Source organism: Chiloscyllium plagiosum, unplaced genomic scaffold, assembly GCF_037043375.1.
Source record: "Chiloscyllium plagiosum isolate Xiang-an unplaced genomic scaffold, Cpla_swu_hap1 HiC_scaffold_37, whole genome shotgun sequence".
Taxonomy (NCBI): domain Eukaryota; kingdom Metazoa; phylum Chordata; class Chondrichthyes; order Orectolobiformes; family Hemiscylliidae; genus Chiloscyllium; species Chiloscyllium plagiosum.
In genome coordinates, this window is record NW_028270175.1 from 26,200,861 (window position 1) to 26,218,547 (window position 17,687).

At 40.0% G+C, this 17,687-nt stretch overlaps 2 protein-coding genes and 1 long non-coding RNA gene across 3 annotated transcripts in view; 2 read left to right on the top strand and 1 right to left on the bottom strand.

Annotated features, from left to right (window-relative positions):
• Positions 1–13,421, top strand: part of LOC122540261 (adaptin ear-binding coat-associated protein 2-like) — a 21,035-nt gene extending 7,614 nt beyond the window's left edge. The window contains exons 2-8 of the mRNA XM_043675711.2: positions 4,957–5,057; positions 6,317–6,421; positions 8,963–9,044; positions 9,443–9,551; positions 10,386–10,542; positions 11,084–11,180; positions 12,436–13,421. Coding sequence (XP_043531646.1) covers positions 4,957–5,057; positions 6,317–6,421; positions 8,963–9,044; positions 9,443–9,551; positions 10,386–10,542; positions 11,084–11,180; positions 12,436–12,484 — 700 coding nt within the window. The 3' untranslated portion in view covers positions 12,485–13,421. The remainder of the gene's footprint in view (positions 1–4,956; positions 5,058–6,316; positions 6,422–8,962; positions 9,045–9,442; positions 9,552–10,385; positions 10,543–11,083; positions 11,181–12,435) is intronic.
• LOC148139784 (uncharacterized) overlaps positions 1–16,625 on the bottom strand; it is a 19,415-nt gene extending 2,790 nt beyond the window's left edge. The window contains exons 1-2 of the long non-coding RNA XR_015753469.1: positions 16,488–16,625; positions 1,131–1,248 (exon numbers count right to left, since the gene is read on the bottom strand). This is a non-coding gene — a long non-coding RNA (uncharacterized LOC148139784). The remainder of the gene's footprint in view (positions 1–1,130; positions 1,249–16,487) is intronic.
• crocc (ciliary rootlet coiled-coil, rootletin) overlaps positions 16,574–17,687 on the top strand; it is a 99,134-nt gene continuing 98,020 nt past the window's right edge. Inside the window, exon 1 of the mRNA XM_087980511.1 lies at positions 16,574–16,702. The gene's annotated coding sequence lies outside the window, so the exon portion shown is untranslated. The remainder of the gene's footprint in view (positions 16,703–17,687) is intronic.

The window sequence follows — 17,687 nt, forward strand, 5'->3', positions numbered from 1 at the left end:
TAAGGTTTTGGAGTGTTTTCTTTTACTCATCCATTCTACAGGACAATCAAGGTTAGACAGATTGTGATTGAGGTATAATGAAAGGATAAGAAACAATCCCAAGGGCTGCAGGGCATCAAACTGGATTATACACATGGGATTCTTCGAGACTTCAAAAGTCAGATAAGTACCTGGAAACCTTAAAATATTTTAAACAAATGATTGCATTCTACTCCATTTAATGCACTACACTTTATCCGTTATGAAAAGTCCTGTAGAGCAGTCTCTGTTGGAAACATGCCAGGATGAAGGTGAGGGAGTTGAGTGTGTGCAGGAGCAGGCTATGGAACAATTTCCTGTGGAATAGCATGTAATTGTTTCAGTGACCTTAGTCAAGATGAAAGGAGTGGGTGCCTGAGGAAGGTTTGAGGCTCATGCAGGATCTCTCCATACTGAATCACGCATCTAATGGAATCAAGATGGACTGACTTTCAACATTTGAGACTGTGGCACTATTCTGGTTCAACACCTGGATGTCGATTGTTGCTTTGTTGACATAAATGTCATTTCAGTCCACTACTTGGGCTCCCTGCTTATACTTGCGTGTTGCCCAAGCCGGTTACATACTGCTAATCCAGCCTTAATCTTGGACAGAGGAAAGCTTCAGCTAGAGGTAATTCTGTTCTAGTCTCTGATAGAATTTGGTAAAAGATAGGAAAATCATCGGTCTGTATGTATGTCTTGCAACTTGGATTATACGGACTACTAATCATAGCTCTATTCATGTATCTAACCAAAGAAGATAATTTCCGGCCCATATTATTATTCACTTTGAGGTGTTTCTTCAGGGTCTGAAAGCAGAGTTACAATCTGGATGTGGAAGCACCAGCACTTGAACTATCTGCTACGAGAAACGAGATCCCCAGCAGAAATCAAATGCTTCCCTTGTCCCAGAAGACATCAGTGAGCTTCCTTAGAATTTTGATGATGAACTCGGGCGGGATTAAAGTGACAAAATGGTACCGTGGTATAGACTTCTCCTTGACTGCAACTCTGGAATGGGACTTGAACCCCCAACTTTCTGACTCAGAATGAGTGTTACTTACATGGCCAAAGCTGAAATATGAACAAGATAAACAGTAGAATTTCACCTTTTTGCGAAATAACTTCATGCATTTTCTTTAAGAATTGTGAATTCACCCAGGGCTGTTTGCTTCTTTCTTGTATTTTTCGGATCTGTGACCATTTTGAAAGTGGACTTTCTGTATTCTTGATGGCGGAATGAGGAAGAGAAACGCAAAACAGCTGTTAGGATGTTCTTGAGTCATGTTTCATTATATCCTGTTTGTCTCTGCAGGTGACTGTATTGTGGTTTTTAATTTTTTTTTAACCTTTCACGATTTTGCGTACAGAATATGAAACTGAGTACAGATAGAAGTACCATAAACAATTGAATTGTTAGACAGTTCATGCTCCTGAAAATTAATCGACTTGGCATACTGCCTAACTTTCTCGTATTTCCATCCTTGTTTTCAGTAACTGAAGTACACAAACCCACACGTTCCATGTAATTCACCCGAACTGTATTGTTCAGAGGGGCAGCCATAGCTGAGGAGGAAGTTGGGAATTTTTCAAATTCAACTATTCACATTTCAGAAGAATTTAAACAAAACACTAGTCACATGCCTCAATCTGATTGGATCAGAGCCAAGACAGCAATGTGACATCCCTGGTCTTAAGAAGAGTTAAAGCAGGGAAGGATGTCTCATTGCTAATGGCAGTGAATTGTTAATGACAATGAAATTAGAGCATGGCATCGCAAAAACTTGGCTTATTGTTTCCAACATTGGAATAAACTGCCAATGCTGTTTGGAGTTATATCTGAATAATGACCTGTTCCCTGAGATTGTGGAGGTTTGTCAAGGCTTGTGAATGGTGTCCAACAAAGAAGCAAAGAAAGTCTCGAGGAAAGTTGAGCTGACCAAATCATAAGTATGTGATTCGAGAGTATGGTAACATTGGAAAGTTCCAAATTTTCCTATGCTTTGCTCTGAGTGTTGATTATCCAGTATTCGAACTTAAGTTTAAACAAAATATTGTAATGAAAACTACATTTTTGCTGGTAATCTTCTATATTCTTTATAATTCTTTATAAGGTTCTATTATTTTCAGAAAAAAGTCTATCTAGCTGTATTTCCATGCACAAAATTATATCTTGGCCAATCTGATAATTTGTTAGTTTCCAAAGTGATATAGTGGGAGAATGTTATTGTATCTATTTTATTACTAACTGGAAAATAAACTTCACCAGCCAAAGTTCACCCTGACTAGTGCTGAAAATACAGGCCTCAGATGATGGCTTGTTATTCGAATATGACTCAGTAATTAACATTATCTTGCTCCAAGATACTTCATATGTCAAGAGATAAGTATCTACGTGTACTTGAATGCAAAGTGTAATGAGCTGATTATGTTTGCTGCCAAATATCATTGGGGTCAGCGATAGAAAATTTTCTGATTCAGTATGTGGATGTTCTACTAGAGAAGGTGCGAAACTTGACCTACTTTTGGGACATAAGGCAGGGCAGGTGACTGAGGTGTCAGTGGGGGAGCACTTTGGGGCCAGCAACCATAATTAAATTTATTTTAAAATAGTGATGGAAAAGGATAGACCAGATCTAAAAGTTGAAGTTCTAAATTGGAGAAAGGCCAATATTGATAGTATTAGGCAAAAACTTTCAAAAGCTGATTGGGGGCAGATGTTCACAGGTAATGGGATGGCTTGAAAATGGGAAGCCTTCAGAAATGAGATAACGAGAGTCCAGAGAAAGTATATTCATGTTAGGGTGAAAGGAAAGGCTGGTAGCTATAGGGAATGCTGGATGACTAAAAAAATTGAGGTTTTGGTTAAGAAACAGAAGGAAACATATGTCAGGTATAGACAGGATAGATCGAATGAATCCTTAGAAGAGTATAAAGGCAGTAGGAGTATACTTGAGAGAAATCAGGAGGGCAAAAAGGGGACATGAGATAGCTTTGGCAATTAGAGTTAAGAAGAATCTAAAAGGTTTTTACAAATACATTAAAGACAAAAGAATAACTAGGGAGGGAAAAGGGCCTCTCAAAGATCAGCAAGGCAGCCTTTGTGTGGAGCCGTAGAAAATGGGGGAGATGCTAAATGAGTAATTTGCATCAGTATTTACTGTAGAGAAGGACATGGAAGATAAAGAATGTAGGGGAATAGATGTTGACATCTTGAAAAATGTTTATACTACAGAGGAGGAAGTGCTAGATATCTTGAGACGCATAAAAGTGGATAAATTCCCAGGATCTGATCGTGTACCCTAGAACTTTGTGGGAAGTTAGGGAAGTGATTGCTGGGCCTCGTGCTGAGATATTTGTATCATCGATAGTCACAGGTGAGGTGCTGGAAGACTGGAGCTTGGCTAACGTGGTGCCACTGTTTAAAAAAGGTGGTAAGGACAAGCCTGGGAACTGTCGACCAGTGAGCCTGACATCAATGGTGGGCAAGTTGTTGGAGGGGATTCTGAGGGACAGGATGTATGTGTGTTTGGAAAGGCAAGGACTGATTATGGATAGTCGACATGGCTTTGTGCATGGGAAATCGTGTCTCACCAACGTGATTGAGTTTTTTGAAGAAGTAACAAAGAGGACTGATGAGGGCAGAGCGGTAGATATGATCTGTATGGACTTCAGTAAGGCGTTCGACAAGGTTCCACATGGGAGACTGATTAGCAAGGTTAGATCTCACGGAATACAGGGAGAACTAGCCATTTGGATACAGAACTTGCTCAAAGGTAGAAGACAGAGGGTGGTGGTGGGTTACGTTTCAGACTGGAGGCCTGTGAGCAGTAGAGTGCCACAAGGATCGGTGATGGGTCCACTACTTTTCATCATTTATATAAATGATTTGGATGTGAGCATAAGAGATATAGTTAATAAGTTTGCAGATGACACCAAAATTGGAGGTGTAGTGGACAGCAAAGAAGGTTACCTCAGATTACATTTTGGGAGGGGCCAATGGGCTGAGAAGTGGCAGATGGAGTTTAATTCAGATAAATATGAGGTGCTGCATTTTGGGAAAGCAAATCTTGGCAGGACTTCTACACTTAATAGTAAGGTCCTAGGGAATGTTGCTGAACAAAGAGACCTTGGAGTGCAGGTTCATAGCTCCTTGAAAGTGGAGTCACAGGTAGATAGGGTAGTGAAGAAGGCATTTGATATGTTTTCCTTTATTGGTCAGAGTATTGAGTATAGGAGTTGGGAGGTCATGTTGCGGCTGTACAGGACATTAGTTAGGCCACTGTTGGAATATTGTGTGCAATTCTGGTTGTCTTCCTCTTGGAAAGATGTGAAACTTGAAAGGGTTCAGAAAAGATTTACAAGGATGTTGCCAGGGTTGGAGGATTTGAGCTACAGGGAGAGGCTGAACAGGCTGGGGCTGTTTTCCCTGGAGCGTCAGAGGTTGAGGGGTGACCTTATAAAGGTTTATAAAATCATGAGGGACATGGATAGGATGAATAGACACAGTTTTTTTTTCCCTGGGGTGGAGGAGTCCAGAACTAGAGGGCATAGGTTTAGGGTGAGGGCGGAAAGATATAAAAGACCTAAGGGACCACGTGTTCTCACACAGGGTGGTACGTGTATGGAATGAGTTGCCAGAGGAAGTGGTGGACGCTTGTATATTTGCAGCATTTAAAAGACATCTGGATGGGTATATGAATAGGAAGGGTTTGGAGGGATACGGGCCAGGTGCGATACGGGCTGGGTGCTGGCAGGTGGGACTAGATTGGGTTGGAATATCTGGTCAGTGTGGACAAGTTGGTCCGAAGTGTCTGTTTCCGTGCTGTACATCTCTATGACTCTTGGAGTACACAGCAGCACTGATGTGTCTGACCAGAGGATTTTTTGTTTTCAAGAAACATCATTGTAAAGATGTTCCCTTTTCCTGCTCAGAGCTGCAGATTGGAAGTTGGATCAACCTGATTGGACTGGGAGACTCCGGATAACAGCAAAAGGAAATATTGCTTACATTAAATTGGAAGACAAGGTTTCAGGTATTTTCTGGAAATTAAATATTCAATATGCTTGTGAGATAATCAGTTTTCAGTTCAGACAACATGCTTAGAAAGTCATAGAGATTTTACAGCATGGAAAAATACCCTTTGGTCAATTGTATCCATTCCAGTCATCAAGCATCCATCTATTCGAATCCCATTTTCCAGCATTTGTATGCTATGGCATTTCAACAACTCATTTAAATACCTCTTAAACGTTTTGATTTTTCCTGTCTCTGTCAACCTTTTAGGATTTCTAGGTTTTTGCTACCCTCTGGGCAAAAAAGCAAGATCTTCAAATTGCCTCTATCTCCTCATTGTCTTAAAATGTTGCCCTCTGGTACTGACCCCTCTACTAAGGGAAATGTTCCTCCCTATCTGTCCCTTATAAAATGCCTCAATCGTATCCTGTCAGCTTTCTCTGCTCTAAGGAAACCAGCATCAGCTTACCCTGTCTCTCTTCACAGCCCAGGCAGAATCCTAGTGAGTCTCCTCAGCTATCTCTCTAGTTCAATCACATCCTATACTGCTACAACCAGAACTACTCATGTGTGGCCGAATTACTGTTGTATATAGATCCGCCATAATCTCCTTGCTCTTATATTCAATGCCTTGATTAATAAAGGTGATATCCCACATGTTGCCTTAACCAACTTATCTCCCCCTCTTTCTGCCTTCAAGTATCTGTGGACATTCACACCAAGGTCCCTCTGATACTCTGTACTTCCTAGAGTCCTACCATTCAATATGTCGTCCCTTGCCTTGTTTATCCTCCCAAAATGCATTAACTCTCACTTTTCAGGATTAAATTCTGTTTGCCAATGTTCAGCGCATTTGACCAGTCTCTCTGTATCACCTTGTTACTTGCTTCAAAATGTCCGCTGAAAAATTCCTCCCAAAGTTCCAAAAAATAATGTACACACTGTTCACCTCAAATGGGCATCCCTGTTCACATTGCATTTGGGAAGCTAAGCTCAATACTGCTAGTTGCCACCATGATTTTAACCCATTGCAAGGGAATGTCATACTTGCTTTTGTAATTCTTATCCCACAATATTATCAAATGAAATTATTGTGCTCACATTCCTGATAATAAAAAGCATTTATTATAGCTAGATGGTCCAACAAAGCGTATGTGTGGAAAGTACTTTTTCCGTATTGAATTTTTTTTGATAATTGGTGTGTTTGAGAGGTATGAAATGCTAAAGGGAATGGTATTTAACCCAGTATTGTTTGCTGCTTGTTATTTTTCTCTTCAGGAGAGTTGTTTGCACAATCCCCAGTGGACCAGTTTCCGGGAATTGCAGTGGAGAGCGTTGTTGATTCAAGCAGATACTTTGTCATTCGCATCGAAGATGGAAATGGTAATTCTATCTTGGGATTTTATTAAAGTCTAGTGTCGGAAGCTCATTGCTCTTTAGCGTTACCATAATGCACTGAAGGATGTGGAAGTTTGCAATATTTTGCCTGCAGGGTAACTAAACTTGTGCGTGGTTTTACTGGATTCTGTGGCTTTGGTTGCTTGAGGTGATTCACAACACCTTCAGCTGCATGCAGATTAGTTTGCACTTCTAGGTTCCCTTATGACAATATAACCCTCACTGTGATCTGCGGCTGCAACTGGGAAATCCCATAATAAACGAGAAAGAGACCAAACGTGAAAGAATGAATTTTTATTTATAATCATGCCTTATGGAATAGTTTAGAATATGCCTAAATGTTTCACATAAAATAAATTGCTATCTTTCCTGGTTTTGCACCAATGTTCCATCCAATTCCAATAATAACAACTTATATTTATGTAATGCATTTAATGTAATAATATTTCCCAGGGCATTTAAAAACCCTTCCCTTTGTCTATCTCGTTTATTATGCTGGTAAAGTTGCCACAGAGTTTCAAAAACCTGCATTTTAAAGAGACACTTGTTAAAGGGAGTTTGTGCCAGTTTTCCCCCTATATGTTACTATAAAACCATAAGATATAGAAGCAAAATCAAAGCATTTGGCTGATCGAGTCTGGTCTGCCATTTGATCATGGCTGATATACTTCTCAACCCTATTTTCCTGTATTCTCCTGTAACCTTTGATTCCTTTATTAATCAAATAATATTTTCAACCTATCTATCACTGTCTTAAAGGTAATTAATGACGTGACCTCCATGACCTTCTGTGGCAATGAGTTCCACAGATTCACCACATTCTGGCTGAAAAAATTGCTCCTCATCTCAGTTGTGTCTTCACTCTGAATTGCGCCCTGGGTCCTAGTCTCTCTCACCAGTTTCTCTGCATCCACAGCCTCCCTGCTTTCTCAAAACTACCTGTCCCTCCACCTTCTTTCCCAATTGTTGCAAGCTTGCACAGCTCAGGGGAGCATTTCTATTTGTATATGAAGATGGTAACTTTTGTGTCCACGGACCGATCCTTTGACCAACAAGATGGCGGCACGGTGGCACAGTGGTTAGCACTACTGCCTCACAGCGCCAGAGACCCGGGTTCAATTCCCGTCTCAGGTGACTGTGTGGAGTTTGCACATTCTCCCCGTGTCTGCGTGGGTTTCCTCCAGGTGCTCCGGTTTCCTCCCACTGTCCAAAGATGTGCAGGTCAGGTGAATTGGCCATGCTAAATTGCCCGTAGTGTTAGATAAGGGGTAAATGTAGGGGTATGGGTGGGTTGCGCTTCGGCGGGTGGTGTGGACTTGTTAGGCCGAAGGGCCTGTTTCCACACTGTAAGAAATCTAATCTAAAAGATCAGTTCGTCTGATGGTTGACTTCTTGTCAGCAAGACTAGAGCTAGGGTGCAAAGTTTAAAAATGAGACTTCTCAGTTTTAAAATGAAGATCAGTGCTTTTTTTTCTTGGGATCATTATTATGTGAAATTCCCTTTCCCAGAAAGCAGTGGATGATGGTTCATTGCATTTCTTTGAGACAGAGATATATAGATTTTTGATAAATAAAGGAGTTAGGTGTTAGTGAGCCAGGCAGGAATGTGGGTTTGAGACCATACTCATCATATTAGTTATGATCTCATTGAATAGTGAAGCACGCTCAAAGAGCTGAAAGCTATTTTGGTTCTTACGACCAGGACAGCAACAGAGCTTTCTACACCTCTTTCAGTACTTTCATGCCCCTCAGCAGGAAAAAAAAACCCTCAAATTATATATCACCTGAAAGGCAGTGCTTACAACACTCCATTCCTACTCAGCCAAGATAACATGCTCAAAACCTGGAGTGCGATGCGCACAACCCAAAGACACAAAAGAAAATAATGCATTTGTGCCAATTTTACACTACGTTGTAGGTTGAAATAGAGGTTGTAATTTTAAAAAATTGTTGCTACATATCATTGAGTTCAATAATAGGGGATAGAGAGGATGGAAACAAGATCATTGCACACATTTCCCTCCTTTGCCTCACATATCAATGAATGACAAACTGACCTTTATACAGGGGCTGTTTTCAACTTCCCCTACCTTAGGGGCACCAAGACCAATTGCTGTCAGATTGTGTACATTTTGTTCTGTTTTTTAGCATTGGTGATCTCACAAATACAGCAAGATTTGCTTAAGCAAGTTCATATAGTTCAGGGTGACCTTAACAAAATATTTAAAATGTTAGAGGAATTAAATAGAGTCAATATGTAGACATTTTTATCTGGCAAATGAAATAATAAAAGAACATCATCATTTGGAACAAACCCAGGTAAATTAATTTCACGTGCCCATCAGCTGAAATCAGCTTGATGGGGTTGAATGGCCGACTGTAGTTTCTGTGAGTGATACTTAATGATTGTCGCTAATATTACATTGATAAGACTACTATAAACTGTCTAGAATGAGGGCATGTAAAGTGTGAAATTTGATCACTTGAGAAATTATATCACTTGAGAAAACCCATTACATTTTTCAGGGCGACGTGCATTCATTGGCATTGGATTTGTTGACAGGGGAGATGCTTTTGATTTTAATGTCGGTCTGCAGGATCACTTCAAGTAAGTTGCTTGAAATTTCAGTACTGACACATTTTGATTGAAGACTTCAGAATAGATGAATTAAACATGAAATCAAAATTTGCAAAGACCTGTTGAAAGTACATGGAGTAAATATCTTAATGACTCGCAAGAGATTATATTTCTACCTTTCAACCTGTAGTGACAGAAACTTGGCAACATTATCAAAGCTCCAATTTGGAGTCTTACAGGTCTTTGTAAAACTGACATTTGAGCACCCTGGAATTAGTCAGTATGAACCAAATCATAGATGCAGCAAGATAAACTTTCAGACTACGATTTTGCTTATTTTAAATTAAGATATAATTTTTGTTCTAAATTGTGGTTTACAAAGCTTCATCTATTCTCAAGCATCAGGCTGCATTTTCTTTGTTTTGCAGATGGGTTAAGCAGCAGAGTGAACTTGCCAAACAAGCTCAGAACCCAGACTCCGGACCTAAATTGGACTTGGGATTTAAAGAGGGACAGACCATCAAGCTAAATATTGGGGTGAGGCACAGAATACTTTAATATTTAAATAATCCTGCATCTATTATTTAAAATAAGATCAGATTATGTGACAAAGGGCAAAAATATCGGCTACTGGAAATACATTTAAATTGGATGCAGGAAGAAGCTTATTCACACTGTGATAAAGCTTAGTGATTATATTACCATACTGTTCTTTTTATTCTGAAACTTGGGTTCCAAAGTGGACAAAACCATGTATAACTTTAAGTTTGATATTTATTTCTATATCATCTGTCCCCAGAAAGGAAGGATATAGAAAAAAATAACTCCAAAGAACTGCTGGGAATCAGAAACAAAAACAGAAATTGTTGGAAAAGCTCAACAGGTCTTGCAGCATCTGTGGAGAGAAAGCAGAGTTAAGGAGGATATAGTTTTCATTTCATTTTTAATTTCTGAGAGTGGTGCATGTTTCTGACATTTTGTTATATGCATCTAAATGAGGTCTTTAATACCTTTAAGGTGAGAAGTTCAACGCAAGGGTAGAAGAGAGGAAAGAAATTGACTTTGTTACTTAGCAATGATACATCCTATGATTTGAGAGTTTCTTTCAGAGAAGAATGTCATTCAGAGAGAAAAGCACTGTAGTAGCAGCAGTAATAGTGCTGTTTAGCAGTATCCAAAATGGTCAGGCAGAAGAAAAGACGTTCCAAAGTGGCTATAGGGATTCTGTGAACTGCAGAACAATACTACAGTTTAAGCCAGAATTTTTATATAAGGGGAACCAGAAAAAATTGGAATTTGTCACAATCCAGGTTGTTGTGATTTGTTATTTTAGCTCAGTCAAAACCATTTACAACCCATTTTAATTTTCAGAATGTACGGAAAAAGGAGAACTCATCGACTAAGCCTCGTCTAACAGGTACTGGAATAGGCTTACTCCCACCACCACCAGGGGCTAAAACTCCAATCCTGCTGCCACCACCAGGGTCACAAGGCATGACGCAACAGCCTATGCAGTCATCTTCTACAGGTAGAGTACTTAAGGAAAATTCAAGCTTCACTGGGGTCTTGTTAACATGTATCATTGACTGATACTGATACTCATTTCTCTCTGGGTATAAGAAGCTGAAAGGGGAGAAATAGTTATTTTATGTTGAGCTACTTTAATTTAGCAATATAATCTGAGTGGCCATAATTGATCTCTGAGTTGATAAGCTGCTTGAATTTGCCTATTAAGACCACTTCCTCGAAGTGATAGCTTGAACAGTAATGGAGCAAACCAGTTTAAGCACAGTTCTGTCTTAGCAGTGAAACTTCCACAGATGCATGACAGTATGTGATAGTATTATAGACATGTTATATTCAGACAGTGAGATCAGTTGTATTGCAAGTATCCAATTTGTTATCTGTTTCTTTTTTACCATGGTCTTGTGGATTGATTCCATATTATATGTGCTTGCTGGGTACAGTCATAAATCTTGTGTGTAATACCTCTGAATTCATATTTTATTGATTAATTGATTCATTTTGTTTTGGGTAATTCCTATTGTGTTCATTTACATTATTTACAGAATTACTGGGAGGCTTTGATGCCCCACAACCATCTCCTACTTTGGCTTCTCATACTGCCACAACTGACTTGTGGGGAGACTTTGCAGCAGCAACCAGGTTTGTGCTACATCCACTTTAAACTTGTCTTAAGTGTAAGTAAACTGGTTTAAAACAAATCAGTGATTTATTATTCTGTGTTTTTTTCCCCAATTTGGAGGAGTTTTCAATCAAGGAAACTTGCGAAAAGCGGTGCTAGCTGGGACCTCAATTTTGTTTAACATGGTGGAAAAGACTCAAGGACTGAATGAATTGTTCATCTATGTTCCCATCTTTCTTAGTGGGGCAATGAGGTATTTCATCTTCCTCGAGTGAGAAATGACTCAACCATAGGCTGTGCTGATGGGAGAGAGAGGCAGATAGCCAGTCTCATATTGTGGAATGGGAGTGATTTCCCAGCTTTTCTGATGGGATAGGAACTGATGCCAAGCCTCTCCCAATTAGAATGGAATCTTTCCTCTTTCAGCTTGGGCTGTTTGCTTGCAGCCACTCTGGACTCTCCCAGCAGTAACTCCATTCAATGCTTAGTGTTTTCTCAGGATCCTGTTGGCTAACAGCTGGTTATGATGTCAGCATTCTGGACCCGGTAGTGATCCAGGATGTCAGGCCTGGTGTTCACTCCTCACCTTCTATGTGCCTGGTGCCATTGGTCAGTAGCATGTTGATAGGAATGAAGTAGAGATTGAGAACTAGTAACTTCTCTGCTATTTCCCACACTCCACTGTTGATGTACAGACAGTAGATGCCTGTGTCCAAAAGCTAGATTCATACAGCTCGTTAACACAAAAGTTACAGGTTATGAATATAGTCTATCCTTCTTACACATTTTCTTATAGGAAATTTATTTTAATTTGGCATGCTGTTTTCAGGGAATACATGTGCTAAACATGGGATCGCTGTACGTAATAACTGCGTCATAATGTTTGTCTAAATCAAGGCAGCTAGGTGAGATGGCAATGTAACATGCAATGTCTCTCCGTTAGTAATCCAAAATCCCAGGCAAGTGCTGTGGAGACATGGATACAAATCCCAGCATGGCAGCTGGTGAAGTTTAAAATTAATTCAATAAAATCTGGATTTGGAAGTATTGTGACCATGACCATAGCAATGACTTGTCATTTAAAACCTAGTCCTACAATAATGTGCTTGACTCTTAATTATCCTGGGTCTAGTATTCCACTCCATTCAAAGGCAATAAGGAATGGGCCTCACCAACAACGACCACATTGCATAAAAGAATAAATTTTAAAATGAATTAAAACAATACATTTTGTATGATATGCCTTCTGATAGTTCTAACTTTCTTGTTCCTCAGCCCTGCTACCACCCAAGTGACCCAGAGCACCCACTGGGTTCAGTTTTGACATGGGGCAGCCTTCAGCTTTCGTCTTTGAAATTTTAATCCTGAGAGACCATGACTGGCACTTCTTTTCTGATGAGATTCTTGGAGATGGAAGCTACTGGGAGTCCATAGTGCCGGAGCCAGCAGGATTCAGGACTCTCAGGCTGCAGCTTTGGGATTTTTCATTTCCATTAATAGTGCATCTCTACCAGAACATCTGTCCCATTCTTGTAACCACTGTGTTCACAAGAGCCCCGATATGCATTGTCATAAAGCGATGGTTTTGCCTCGCAAGTGATTGGACTCAATTTCATAAAGGTCAATGGGACACAAATGTATATTGAAAAGGAGTTACCATGTATTTGAATTTTATTTTTTACACAGAAGTGTATAATGTGTAATAATGGTCCTAACTCTGAAGCAATTCTTAAGCACATCACAGCGAATTGTTTCACACAGACACTGTTTTCAATAGATTCCATTCCGTACGTAATCTTCCATTGTAACGGCTTGTGGGGTGGGGGAGGGTACTGTGAAGAACTGATTTGAACTTAAAGAACAAAGCACGATACGATTCACTGAGGTCCAACAAAATCACATGCCACACGAGGAAGCATATGCGAGACATATTTCTTCTTCCAAGTGGTGATTTTGTAATCTGATGGATTGATGTGGATGGCAATTGGTGTGGTATAGAGTAGCAAAAACTGGGCCTTTAAATATTATCTGCTTTCCTTTTCCAAAATATTTGTCTGCTTTGGCCAGCGACCTTTAACTTTGGGCTGACCTGTGAACTATTTGTGTCTGTAAATAAGAGTTTGTCTATTTCAGTATTTATACATATTGGAGGGGGGGATGGGGGTGGAATTTGGGAGCTGTTAATGTTAATGCTGCGTTAAAATCAGGGAATTTCTTTAGAGTTGGAAATGTTCCAAATAAAAAAATGTCTATTGAAACTATTTCTATTTGGATACTTTACGCTGTCTCAATGTGCATCACGACTATTTACCACTGAAGCTCAGTTGCAGATGAATGCAGTAAGTTGATTTGCATGTGTAGATCCACATCCAGCACTAAACTGAATGAATGACCACTAACCTTTTTGGATCGTTAGTTGGAGAAGGAATATTGGTCAGGATATCTGAAGAACATCTTGCTCTTCTTTCAATGGTACTGAGAGACATTTGGTGCCCAATGAAATAGGAAATCCTGAGAGGCTGCACCTACAAATATGCGTTCCTATATTGGAAGGTCAAATATGGGATTTGAGCCCATTATCTACTAACTCTGAGCCAATACTAATTGAGCTGACATCTAGAAATGCAATACTCCAAAAGAAATTGATTTAATTTATGAAACACGGTATAATACTTGCACAAATGAAAGAAGAAATTCCGCAATCACCTTGGTGACAACCTTTGATTATTTACCATTACATTGAAGCAAGATGAATATTAAAACATATTGTTCCCAAATCTCAAGAGTGTTGTTTAAGGGGAAGCTGAATTATGGCTTGTTAGCGTCTGGGGGGGGAATGTTTGCTATTGGTTACCTGCCATCACAACCACAGAACAAAGCCTCTGCCTCTGGCCAGGACTATCCCCCGCACTGGCTCAGATAACCATCTTATATAAAGGGGAGTAATTCTACAACAAGCCCCGCCCAGGGACGCTGAAGGAGAATTTTATACTCCAACATTGTCTTTAGAGCTCAGCTAAGGATCACCCACTGCTTACTGTTGATGTTGTAAGTACTGACTATTCCTGATTTATGATTATCTTGGTGATGACTACTGTCGGATTTAACAAGCATTTTGTCTTAATATTTTTGTTTTTATGTAACACTTTATTTGGGTCTGAAATAATTAACAAACTGTAGAATTGCTAAGGATTTGGATTGGATGTTTATTTGGTTTGAAGCACCTCAAAATCCTAAATATCATTAAGAGTAGATTTATTTTTAAAGTGTTCATAATTCTGAGACCATGATCATGGTATGATAGATAAATTGATACAATTTTCTTTTCCATTGTACCTGGACAATGATAAAAAGTTTTCACTACCTGGAAAGTTTGTCTGTATTTATTTTAGAACTACAGACTCTTTATCCAATGTTCCATTGTGATTATGAACATAGAGTACTTTTTTCATTCCAAACCAAGCCATCAAAATTATGTGTCTAGGTTGTGAAAAGTATCTTTTCAATTTTCTGTGTCACCTTTACTACCCAACACCATGTTCTTGCATGTAGAATACTTATAATGTCAAGTGCCATCTTACCATTTATCATCTGTAACTATGGACAGTAAGTATAAAGAAGATCATCAAAGTGAATTCCTACTTAGCCTTGCCTGAAGTCCAGAAACTTTGTGGAAGTAATCTGATGTACAGCTGACTTTTTTTACCCAGTTACATCACCCTTTCTGCTGTCCCCAACTGAGATGTATAATGGAGCTTCCCATATTCCTGAGTCAGTAGCTTTGCTATCGACCTATATGGTACATTTATTAGTTGAGCTTTAAGTGAGATTGTGAACCACATTAAAAGTAGGTATACTGAATTTGATTTTCTGGAAAAACTTGTTGAGTTTTGTAATTCTTATAGCAAAATTTAAAATACTTGATTATTAGGAACTCTGTTTTGATAAGCAAAATCAGTCAAACCAGAATTGATCACCTATGACTAAAGTAGTATTCTTCTCTGTTGAGTTGGAAGAGTGTGGTTCCTAAAGTTAAGTTCTGAATTGCCAGTAACTTGATGAAATGCGGGAGTGTAATGGCAATAAAGTTGTCTGGGCCTGTTGCAAGCAGATCACACAACGACAAATGACTCGTGTTTTACATCCAAAGTGCTCTTAAGCACAACTGAAAGTATTTTCCCCTGCACCAGATCGCTTGCCTCCGCACAAGAGCCCCTCCATTGACTGACTAATTGAGCATTGCTAGTAAGAGGGTTACAGCTTGGGATGAAGGTCTTCGCAGCTCCAGACTGAACTAAGAAATCACATCGGTCTTGAAGCGTTATCTCCACTCTCTACAGATGCTGCCAGACTTGCTGAAATTCTCCAAAATGTTAATTTTGTTGCAGACTAGCCGATGTAGTTTATTGTTAAAGGATGAGCTTTGAGGTTTTAATGTACGCTTTTCAGATACAGTAAAGTTCAGGAAGTGGTACGGAGCAAGGTCTGGAGCCTGGTTTTTGAGTGTGTAAAGACTGGATAAATTATGGCTTTATACCGTTGAAATTAAACAACCGAAAGATTACCATATATCGCAAACGTATATGAGATAACAAGGAAGGGAAATTTAAGATTTATTTAGGGTTAAATCGTGTCTGAAGGGGGCGCAGGTTCCAACCGGAAAAAGCAATTGGTTAAAGTAATAAACCACGTGGAAAGATTGAGAAACAGTGGTAGTGTCAGACTTTTGAGTCCAACTTGCCTCACGTTTGTGTCATAACATCTCTGCACATGCTGATTAAAATATCTGCCTTCCAAACATTAACAAGGAGCAGTGGAGTAAGGCGGGCCACCTTTCTAACAATATCAACTAATTGCTCAGTTGAAAACTAGAGCGTTTAATTCAGTGTGAATTCTGACATGGGTTTAAGGAAAACTATCTGCGAAAGAAAGCGCTTTTAAAGATTGCAAACATTTCGGATTAGATATGCCATTTTATTTCCTGGTGTCTTTGCCCTGATCAGTTGTTTTTAACCATATTTTTAGCTTTACTACACTCTGTTCTGGCATGCAGGTCATTTTTTTCCTGCGGTTGATGATTGAAATGCCGCTGGAGACCGGGTCCCGTTTAGTTTATTCATGAATGTTGCAGGTTTGGCCTGGGATCAGTGTCCTGTGCTGAACAGCCAGTGGCTTAACCAAGGCTGCTTACAATCTGTGCCCTTGCTTTAGTTTAACATGGATCAGTACGAATTTAAACCGACGTCGGCATATGTTGCAAACTCTGAAGCTTTAGCTGCGATCTGCTGGTTCTTGTGCACGCGGCGCAAGCTTAACGTGGGTCTAACCTTGGCGCACAAACGGAGCTCGGCTTCGACCCAATTTCGGTGGCCTTTAGCGCCCTCTCGGCCCCTCTGCTTCCTACTGACTCCGGGGAATTCCCAGCGGGCGCTCAGGATCGGAGAAGGGAGCGAGCGGCTGAGATTGAAGGCAGCAGCCGGGATCCGCGCTCGACCCCCGGGCAGAGGGAGGAGCGCAGTGCCCGGGGGTGGGATAGTGGGAGGTAGGAGGCGGATTCACGGCACAAAGAACAAAAGCAGCGAATTTGGGAGAAAGGAGATTAGTGTGTGGCCTGGAAACAATAGCCGGGAGGTCGTCATATAAACCGACCAGCCGTTTAACGAATATTTTTGTTTTCCTGCAAAATTGCAATTTTAGCGAAATGTCAGTCTCTACAACGCGTATGTTTTTATTATTTGTGGCAGGATCTCGGAAACAAATGCATATTTATCTTAATCCACCTCTTGAGATGTTCTACCACAACAAGGGCTCCATATAAATGCCAGATTTAATGTTACGTCCAACAGTCAAAGCCACAAACGAGCCGTATTCAACTAAATAGTACATATATTTCCTAACGTAACAAGGACATGTTGGAAAGGACAAAAGTCTTGAAGGGCGTGGACAACTTTGCCCTGGTGCACGCTTCCGGCATTTTCTGTTTTTATTTTGATTTGCCAGCGTTCTTTTAGTCTCAAATGTATCAGTCAGGATTGGAGTTGCAAATGATATGAGAGTGATGACAGCTGCAGAGCACTCAAATACCCGAACTCTGAAATGGCCTCTGGTTTTTTTCTGGTTTAAGTGAAGCCTGAAGCAATTTACTATCAGTGGTTGTTTCTTCTGACCAGATGAATTGTGGAGGACTTAGTTTGAATTAATTATTCATTTCTAATTAAACCAAGCTTGAAGCTTGAAACTTGAAAGAGTTCAGAAAAGATTTACAAGGACGTTGCAAGGGTTGGAGGATTTGAGTTATGGGGAAAGGCTGAACAGGCTGGGGCTGTTTTCCCTGGAGCATCGAAGGGTGACAATATAGAGGTTAACAAAATTATGAGGGGTATGGATAGGATAAATAGACAAAGTCTTTTCCCTGGGGTGGAGGAGTCTAGAACTAGAGAGTATAGGTTTAGGGTGAGAGGGGAAAGATATAAAAGGGACCGAAGGGGCAACTTTTTCATGCAGAGGGTGATACATATATGGAATGA